The sequence below is a fragment of the Quercus robur genome, chromosome 5, assembly GCF_932294415.1.
Source record: "Quercus robur chromosome 5, dhQueRobu3.1, whole genome shotgun sequence".
Lineage (NCBI taxonomy): Eukaryota > Viridiplantae > Streptophyta > Magnoliopsida > Fagales > Fagaceae > Quercus > Quercus robur.
Window position 1 is genome coordinate 40,250,012 of NC_065538.1, and position 10,349 is coordinate 40,260,360.

Here is a 10,349-nt window from a genome sequence, read left to right on the forward strand (position 1 = left end):
TGGGAGAGAAAGAGGTGATCAGTTTTTAAGAGATGAAGAAATGAGAGAGTGGTAGAGAGTTATGTAGAGAGAAGATGGAAGTTGAAGAGTTAGGGAGAATATGAAGTGTTGAAGAAGATGAAGAGGAGTAAGAAGAAAAAGAAATGGTTGGTAGCCATTGAAGAAAAATGAAGAGGCGGGAAGGTGGGAAGTTTAGGCCTCCCACTAAACTACGTGTATTTTAGCCAAAAAAAAAAAAAAAAAAAAAAACTTTTAAAATATCCCCAATGGACTCCTAAAAGGTGGAAAATACAAAGAAAAGTTCAAGAATGCATCCAAAAATGTTAGAAATATCCTCAGTTGAGTGGAAGACACAAGGATTCTCAAAGCATCTCTAGTGGTGTGAAAGGATCAAGAACATCTCTCAGCGGATCTGAAATCACTAAGGAAACTCCCTTATGAGATAAGACCATCTACCAAATTCCAAGTAAGTTATAGAATAAACAATTTTTCAAGTATCATGAAGGACTCCCCCGTGGGTCTAAGGCACAAGGACAACTCCCTCGAGGGTTGTGAAGAAAAGAATTTCCCCAAAGAGTTAAGGAAACTCCTTCGTGAGTAGAATCAACACAAGTTCCCAAATGAGTCATGAAGGAGAAGAAGAAATTTTTCCTTAATGGACTAAAGGTGGGAAATTTTTCCTTAATGAGTCATGAAGGTGGGAAATTTTTCCTTAGAGACTTCCTCGTAGGTCAACATTACCAAGAAGGTTCCCTCGTGGGCCACCAATACACTCCTCAGTAAGTCTTTCTCCCAAGTGGATCATACACCAAGGACTTCCTCGTAAGTCAGAACTGCCAAGGCCACTTGTGCACATATCCTGTGGGAATTGAATATGTAGGCACAAGCCTTATACAAGTTAGAAAAAAAGAATACAGAAATTATGCACATATCCCGTGGGAATTGAATATGCAGGTGCAATAGAAGGGATAAAGATAAAGATAGAGACAAAAGTCACCCAGAGGCAAAGGCCTCACTAGAATAAAAGAGATAGAGATGGAGACAGAAGATGAGTATTACCTAAAGGTACAAGCCACCAAGAGAAGTTTGAGGCAAGAGCCCTAGATGGACACCACAGACATATATCCTTTTAAGCTCGTAAAAGCACCTTGTTTATTTGGTTAATGACTGTGGCCGTTGACCATGTTTGTTTTTTTTAGTGACTCTAAGATAGTGAGTCGCTTTCCTTTTACTTGCAATTGGCAAAAAAGGTTCTGGGATATAGTGAATCTGTCATTGCTCATTTCCCGAGTAACAAAGATGGGACTTCGGACATACAAATCCTACACAACTCTATGGAGTTGCACCTCGCCCATGTATGCATGTTGTTTGCTATGTGAATGGGTTGGGCCTGAGCCGTATGTCAAAACAAAATGTTTTGTCTCTTATTTGTTTTGATTCTATCAGCAGTGCTCAAGAATCAAAAGAGGAGCATCTGTAGACACCGAATTTTGTACCCCTCATAAGTCAAGTCCCCGTTCCCAATGATGTTGGAATTCTAAAGCCCAAGGTTGGTTTAGGGCTCGATTGGATTGAAATTGACTTGAGGAAAGTGTTTTCGAAAAATATAACTCTTTTATGAATCAAATAAGCTATTGTTTTGGAAAAGAAAAGTTATGAAAACCCAAGGGCATGCGTATGCATACACACGTATGCACACACACACTCAAGCTCTGTGTGCGCATGCTTCATGCATGCGCATGCTAGGGTTCCAAAAACTATGAAAGGCAAGTTTTTTTGCATTTAAAACTTGGTTTGAAAAGAATCCCACATCGTGTAGGAGCTGTTCCAAGCCCCTATTTCCTTACTACAGAAAGTCATACATGGTACCTTTTCAAAGCACACAAAAAATCCAAAGGGAAAACAGAAGATTCACTAGAAATAATGAATCAAAGAGGGAGTTTTTCACCCAAAAAAACCTTAAGTCAATATTTTTCTGATTGAGAAATTTTCTGGTCTTGATCTTTGAGTTTCAAGGTTTAACTAGCTTATTTTAGTTTAGTTGTGACTAGATTGATTGAGGGCAATGATCAAAATTAAGCAAAGGAGCCTTTGTTTTGGAGGTAAAGGTTCTAGCTCTTCTTGCCTCCTTTTCTTTGATTAAATCTGTTTTTCTCTTGCTTCTTTCATTTTATTTATGTTTAACATATTTGTTTAGCTTAGGTTTGCTTTGTTTTATTGTTTTAGGCATGCAGGTTGATAAATTTAGTTTTTGTGCTACTGTGCTTTTGTTTTCTAGATTAAGGTTTAGGGTGTGTATGCGTACGCTTGATTTCTACATGCGGTACGCATACTCAAAGTATGTGTACGCATACAATTGGGCTGCGTACGCAGGCCTTATGTATAAATACACATACTTGTGCCTAGAAACCCTAATCTGAACATTTTGGCTTTTGTTTCTTTGCTTTATTTGTTTAATATGTCTATATTCTACCATAGTTTTCTATATGTATATGTGTCTGCCTCCATGTTTTTATTGTTGTTTGTTCTATAGATGCTAGATTAGGGTTTATATTCAATCTTGTTGATGTGCCAACATGATCATGCATTGATGCATAGGTGCGGTAGTGCAGTGAGAGGTAGGTCATGCATTCCTATGAACATGCATTTGTTTGGAATATGATTTTGTCTTAGGTTGATGAATATGAATTTGCTTGCTTGGATGCCATATTTTTTATGTTTAAAGTGCAATCACATGTTTGTTTGATGCCTCCATGTCTATTTTTCTGCCTTGGATGTAATACGATGCTATGTGTGATAGATGTATAATAGGGATTGGGATGACAATGCCATATTGTTTGCTTAGATGTGTGTTAGTGTGTGTGTGTGAGTCTAGAATGATGAATGTTGAATGTGCCTTTAATGAGATTGAGACATAAAAAACAATGAGTGGAAGCTGGCCCATGAGTCAAGTGGGGTTGGGTGCCTAACACCTTCCCATCCTCATACCTAAACTCCAGGCACTTATTCTGAAAGTAGATCAGTCCTTCCACGAAAGGCACTATATTTATGGTTTCTAGAACTAATCTAGGTGGCGACTCCATTTCTATCTCTATCGTGGTCCACTCGGCCAAGGTGTAGTCCCCTCATTGTGCCCATTGCAGCTTGAAGGCCTATCCTAGGTAGTCAGAAACTTAGGTAGCCTTTTTGCCAATCTCGAATGGACGCATCGGAGGTTAAGGAAGCCCCATCTAGGGTAAAGTCTGGCCACCACTTAGAAGGGCCCAGTCAACTCCTACAAGGGAATTCTCCAACTGCTACCTCTTTAGAGGTAAGATCAGTAGCAATCTTCTTGGATTGTTGACAAGTGCCTTGACTTTTGCCTACCGTCTTGGATGGTGAAACTTCATGGATTTCGCCCTTCTCAACCTCCTTCTTGTCTCTCTTCCCCCTCTTTCTTTTCTTATCCCCACGAACGTTGGGAGAAGGGGGGACAACTTAAGGGGTGGTGTGAGGAATTGAGGGCTTCCTAGGAGCATCTGCCCTAGATCTCTTAATTCCTGCAGAAGCCTGAAGCATTGCCTTGAGTTCAAGGGGTTTGTTTTTTTTATTACCATCCCTTCAGGAACGTCGGGAATCTCCTACAAAGCACTAATAACTACAGTAGAGGGCCTTCTTCTTGAAAGCTGGAGCTGCACACGACAACAAAATCTGGTTGAGTAAAAACGTTAGAGTCCAATGTGAAATCCTCAGAGACAGTCCTCTTGGATGCGCTTTCCTCCTTTATCTCTGACTGACTTTGCTCCTCCTCGTCCAATGTTTGATTTTGTTCCTCCTCTTCCTCAGCATGGATGGAGTCAACGAGTTGGTGAGCGCAAGGCTTAACTTAAAGGTGCCAGGTGGAGGAGGAGTGATGAAGCCCTTAACCAGAACATCAATCCGTGCAAGTCTGGGATACCTGGCCTTGATAACGTTGTTCGGAGCTTGGAAGCAGGTAGAGATGGGCGTTAATTCAAGGATCACGTGAGCCACCCAAAGTTGACCGTCTGAATGAATGAAGATTTTCGACCGAAGTATTCTAGCCATTAAACACGTCATCAATTTTTATCCAAAAGATAATAGCAGGAACTAAGTTGACACTACTGAAAGGTTAGGGACCAAATTGACATAATTGAAAGGTTAGAGATTACATGAAATATAGTGTGTAGGATAAGGACCAAAAACGTAGTTTCCCCTAAAAAGTTTTAATGTCCAAATCTTTAAAATTGTTACCTTTTTTGAATTTGGGGATTTTTTCCATGGAGACAAACCATGAATCAAGCCAACTAGTTACATAAGTCTAGCTATTTATTTATTTATTTATTATGAACGTAAAAACCAAGCCAACTATAGACTTGAATATTTGGGTTTGATTGGGTTTCTAAATGGAAAATTCAATTTTTATCAAGTCGGGTTGCGAGTGGCTATGAACCAAACCTAACCCAACCCAATCTTAGTACTAATATAATCAAGAAAAAGTTTAGGAAAAAAACTTTTGTACTGCAACTTTTGTAGTTCAAAACTACAAAGCACTTCAATTTTTGTAGTACAAAACTACAAATAGTGAATTTTTGTGAAAGTAATTGTTCACCGTTTATAGAACCACCTAATCTTTTTTTTTTTTTTTTTTTTAGAAAGATTTAATCCATAGTGTTTGCTCTTGATAATAGTCCTTTATTATTAGACTAAAACACCAATCGGTTTTTTGGTATAGGTGAGAATTAGACTCCAGATCTCTTTTTCAATCAACAAAGACTTTGCCAATTAAGCAAACTGAAACCCACATCAACCACCTAATGAAATTGTAGCAAATAATGTGGTTTAGAAGAACCAAAAAACCAAACTTCCTTTTACGTTTCGGACATCCTTTATAATAAGTTGCAAAATCGCAGTAAAGTTCAATATTAATTAGAAATAGAAATAGTCAAATAATCTCGCAGGAGATATAGTATGAATGTGTACTAAATGTACTACACTAATAGTACTGCTAATCGTTCATCAAAAAAAAAAGAATTGTACTACTAATCTTTATGTATACTCAAGGGAAAGGCCTGTCCTGTTTAAAACATATATTGCTATACAAATCTCATGTGCAGCTTCGTTACAACACACGACTCTCAATTCTTCATTTTATCACATTATCAATCAGAGAGCGCGCGCTTTCTAATTAAGTTCCCTAGTCTCCGTTTCTCTTCACATCTTCTGGACTCAAGCTTAATTTTCTCTATATCTCCTGAATCCATGCCACATTTATTTAATTGCTTATCAAGGTAACGCTACCCATTGTGTATTCCATCTCATCTTTGTGTGTTTCTTCCATAGATCAAATTAATCGCACTTCTTCTGTTATATTTGCTTTGATACTTGTCGTTTTTTTTTTTTACTTTTCCCTTCAATTTTATAAACTACTCTTCAAGTTTCCTTTCCCCCCAAAACAAAAGAACAAAAAAAAAAAAAGGAAAAACTATTCTTCAGGTTAGGGACGGCACGCAATTCTTATTTCCTCTATAATTGGACATGCCTAATTAAACTCGATGACATTATCATCTTTTGTTGTCATACAACGACATGCTTGAGATTGAATGCCACTCAAATGGTAAGGAAGATGAGTTTAAGGTAAAGGTTTAAAGAAAATGACTTCCTTCCTTTTGTGTACTCTATAGACTCAGGGTAAATGTGAGAGGATGGATCACATTTTTCCGTACCCTCTAAAAATATTTAAGAATTTTCTGACTCAATGAACCTGCAATACATAAAATATAAATATATATTCCCCTTATTCGGGTAAGCTGTGTTTGTAATATGGGAATGGGAGGATAACAGAAAAATCAACATACCTTTAAATATTTCTTTTTATAGATCAAATTAATAGAATCGCTTCTATTATATACGCTTGAACATTGCTTTGTGTTTTTTTTTTTTTTTTTTTTCCAACATTCAGCTATATATTCCTAGTTATTATATAGCATGTGCAAGAGCTTGTACAATTCCTATCTACTAGTCTTTGTTTCATGATACAAGGGGTTCATGATCAAATTCCTCTTAGACGTGTAATAATAAAATGAAATGGGATATACTAAAAACAAGCATAGCTCAAAATTCAACCTTCAAAGAAAATTTGCATGTTAAATGCTAACTTTATGATTCCATTAGCTCATTATTATATTTGGAAGAATAGTAATAAATAAGCAAGTTGAATGGACAAACATAGACGGTGATGTTGATTCTTAATCCCCAAGATAAACTTCTTGTGACTCCGATTACTTGTCAACCTTTGCAAGTACATATTTCTTGATTGCAAACAGTAAGCTTGATTAGAGATCGGGGTGGATAGACTTTTTCTCTATATTGGATAGCTTCATTGACCAAACTAATTTGAATTTTCTCTCCAATGAAATTCTTAGTTAGTACTTGGGATTGAATGGTAATGTCCAACTTCCTGTTTTCGATGGAGATCGTGCCAATTAGTCAAGAAAAATATGAATAAAAAATTCATAAAATCAATTTAGATTAAAAATAATAACCGACTTTTTTGGCATTGGAAAGTTAGGTGAAACTTCATCTGATCTAACGAATAGTCATAAGGGGGAGCAAGATTGCAGTTCTTGCGGGCCGGACAACCCCAAAAAGAAAATGTCAAACTAACAACGTGGCCAGCACGCTTATCAAAAAACAACTTGCCCATTCACATGGCTTTCCATCTAATTAAGGAAGTAAATTTACCTTACCGGAACAGGGTTCAGCATATATATATATATATATATATATATATATATTCAAAATTATTCTTTTGTTCCATTTGAATCCTCCTTTATTTTATTTTTTGAGAGAACCTTGAATCCCATTATTGGCTTTGCTTTTATTACACATAAGGAGGTCATCTACTTCTTCCATAGTGCATTTGCATAGGAGGATTTGGGCATGTGAATTTGGATCTGAGTTAATAAAATGCCTTATTTAAATAGTTTAAAAAGATCTTGAATTTGGATTTGACAAAGTCCTTGAATTTAAATTAATATCTAAAATCAATGGATTGGAAATCAACTCATTTTAAATTTATTGATTTAAAATCCAAATCCAAATCCAAATTTAAGTTTCTAAATGTAACCTTAAACTTGTAGAAACTTGATACTGGAGGAATTTGATAATAGGTTTCAGTATTATGTGGGGAAAAAAAAGTTCAGTTTCCAATCAACCTATAAGAAACTTTTGGTCTTATGCATTTCATTTAATTCACACATTTTTTGTTTTAATATATGCTGGACACGCAATTATTGATACTTAAATCAGGGACTTTTATCAAAATGTTATTCCTCCTTTAGGCTGCAAGTGGATTATTCTCATCGAATATGCTTTTAAGTTATTTAAGTAATAAAAAACCAATAATAACAATCCCCCTTACATGAAGATACGAAAGATCCGAGGTCTAGTGAATTAGTTAGTAGTCAGCATGTTATCTTTCATAAAGCAAATATTTATTTTGGCAATTAAAAAACTTATCCAAGGCTACTAACGTAGCTATTGGATTTGGTAGAACAAACTACTTCATTGAAATAATCACACAGAAGATTCTAGTTCCGAGAAACTCTAGCTGAATCTCCACCTCCATTTCCTCGGACTTTTGTAATTGAATGTTTTACAAAGAACCTTTTGCTCATCTTGAACCAATATTAGACGCATGCTTAAGTTATGATCATGGTCAATGAGAGTAGCCAAATTAACTTCATCTTCATTCTTTTTCAAGTTTATTACCCTTGTTTGCAACCTTGCGTGCTTGGACATCTGAAAGTATTATTAGTACTAAATATACAACTAGGGAAAAATATATTCCTCATTGGAAATTCCAAAATTAATTTCACATGTGGTGGTTTATTGATTTCGTCAATATAGAATAGATTAAGTAACAAGTTGACAACAACATGCATGAACATTAAGAAAAGTCCTACATATTTTCTATTATAAAACCAAGACTCTTAAACACCTTCACACCAAAACCACCCAATGGCTTCTCTCTCTCAACCACCCCTCACCAAGGCCTCTGGCATTCCTCCCCATTCCTCTCTCAGTCCATTCTTTCCCAGAAAAACCAATGTTTCAAAAGTTGGAAAGCAGAACCATCACCTAAAGCTTGTTCCTAGAGTGGCATGCAAAGCCACAAAGGGTGACCAAAACTCCAAAGATGGACAAACTCCTCTAGGGAAATTTGAGAGGAGAGATGTACTCATTGGTCTAGGAGGCCTATATGGAGCTGCCAGTCTTTACAATGACCCTTTTGCCTTGGCGGCTCCAGTGACCGCCCCTGACCTAACAAAATGTGGCAAGGCTGAGTTGCCTGCAGGAGCAAAACCAACCAATTGTTGCCCACCACCATCCACAAATATATTAGACTTTAAGCTACCTGCCCAAAACTCCCCCTTGCGTGTTAGACCTGCAGCTCATTTGGCTGACAAAGAATACATAGCCAAATATTCTAAAGCCATTGAGCTCATGAAAGCCTTGCCAGCCGATGACCCACGTAGTTTCACACAACAAGCTAATGTTCACTGTGCCTATTGTGATGGGGCACACCACCAAGTCGGTTTCCCAAACCTTGAACTCCAAGTACACAGTTCATGGCTCTTCTTTCCCTTCCATCGTTACTACTTGTACTTCTACGAAAAAATCTTGGGAAAATTAATTGGTGATCCCACCTTTGCGTTGCCATTCTGGAACTGGGATTCCCCTCCTGGAATGCAGTTGCCATCCATATTTGCTGACCCCAAATCACCACTCTATGATAGTCTACGCAATGCTAATCATCAGCCACCGACCCTACTCGACCTTGATTACAATGGTACCGACGTGTCAACCACGAATCAAGACCAACTCTCTAGTAACCTCAACATCATGTATCGTCAAATGGTATCCAATGGCAAGAACGCTAAGCTATTCTTTGGTAGCGCTTATCGTGCTGGGGATGAGGCTGATCCAGGTGCTGGCGCAATTGAGAACATTCCTCATGGCCCTGTACACATTTGGTGCGGTGACACAAGTCAGCCTAATTTGGAAGACATGGGCAACTTCTACTCTGCCGCTAGAGATCCAATCTTTTTCGCTCATCACTCCAATGTTGATCGAATGTGGGCTGTATGGAAAACATTAGGAGGGAAACGAACAGATTACACGGACTCAGATTGGTTAAACGCTGAGTTTTTGTTCTATGATGAAAATGCACAGCCAGTTCGTGTTAAGGTTAAGGATTGCCTCGAGACTACTAACCTGGGATATGTTTATCAAGATGTGGATATTCCATGGTTACAATCTAAGCCAACCCCACGTAAATCAAAGCTCAAGAAAGTAGCTAAGTTCTTTCATCTAGGACATAAGGATGTAGCACTTGCTGCTGAAACATCGGCAATTAAGTTTCCAATTGTTTTGGACTCGGTGATAAGTACTGTGGTGCCTAGACCCAAGAAATCGAGGAGTAAAAAAGCAAAGGAAGATGAGGAGGAAGTGTTGGTGATTGAAGAGATTGAGTTTGATAGAGATGTGGCCGTGAAGTTTGACGTTTATATCAATGATGAGGACGACTCACCTAGTGGACCAGACAAGACCGAGTTTGCAGGGAGCTTTGTGAACGTGCCACATAAACACAAGCATAGGAAGAAGATGAACACTAGCTTGACACTAGGGATCACTGACTTGTTGGAGGACTTGGAAGCTGAAGATGATGACACTGTGATTGTGACCTTGGTGCCAAGGTATGGGAAAGGGCTTGCCACCATCGGTGGAATCAAGATTGATCATCTTTCTTGAGCTTGAAATTTGAACAATAATTGTTGTGTTCTTTCTTTTGCCACTGTCCTTTTTGGTGAATAAACATCAATTTTCATTAAGCAAAAGAGAATTACGAGTGTAACAGACAAATCCAAAACTCCATAAAAGCCATTCTTTTGCCATTATCCTGACATAACGATCTTCTCTACTTTTTCTTTTTAAATTCTTTCCCATTTGATACGGAGCAATTGGGATTTTTTTTCTTTAATATTAATTTTATTTTTGTCCTTACTATATTGTGCTTTCTTTAATTTGTTGATAAGTTGATCAGATGTATAAAATACACAAGGTGTCACGCATGGGGTGGCACGTTTGAAGCGCACTCATTTAGTAGTTTATTCATCTAATATATATATATATCCATCCATATCCATCCATCCATATATTACTAAAACCTAAAGCGTAGCATTTAATGTTGCTACGCTCCAGTTGAGCCACCTCATCTTTTTTTTTTTTTTTTAATCCTTTTTTCCTTTATGATTTCTCTCTATTTAAAAAAAATAAAAAAATTTAAA

General features: G+C 37.3%; 1 protein-coding gene across 1 annotated transcript; it reads left to right on the top strand.

Annotated features, from left to right (window-relative positions):
• The first annotated feature begins 7,991 nt into the window (after positions 1–7,991).
• On the top strand, positions 7,992–9,970 carry LOC126725908 (polyphenol oxidase, chloroplastic-like). Its single transcript, XM_050430925.1, has one exon. The coding sequence runs from the start codon at positions 8,020–8,022 to the stop codon at positions 9,811–9,813; it is 1,794 nt and encodes a 597-aa protein (XP_050286882.1). The 5' UTR covers positions 7,992–8,019; the 3' UTR covers positions 9,814–9,970.
• The last annotated feature ends 379 nt before the right edge of the window (positions 9,971–10,349 follow it).

Excerpts from the sequence above, each read along its gene's own strand:
- LOC126725908 (XM_050430925.1), top strand. The coding sequence starts at position 8,020 with ATGGCTTCTCTCTCTCAACCACCCCTCACCAAGGCCTCTGGCATTCCT.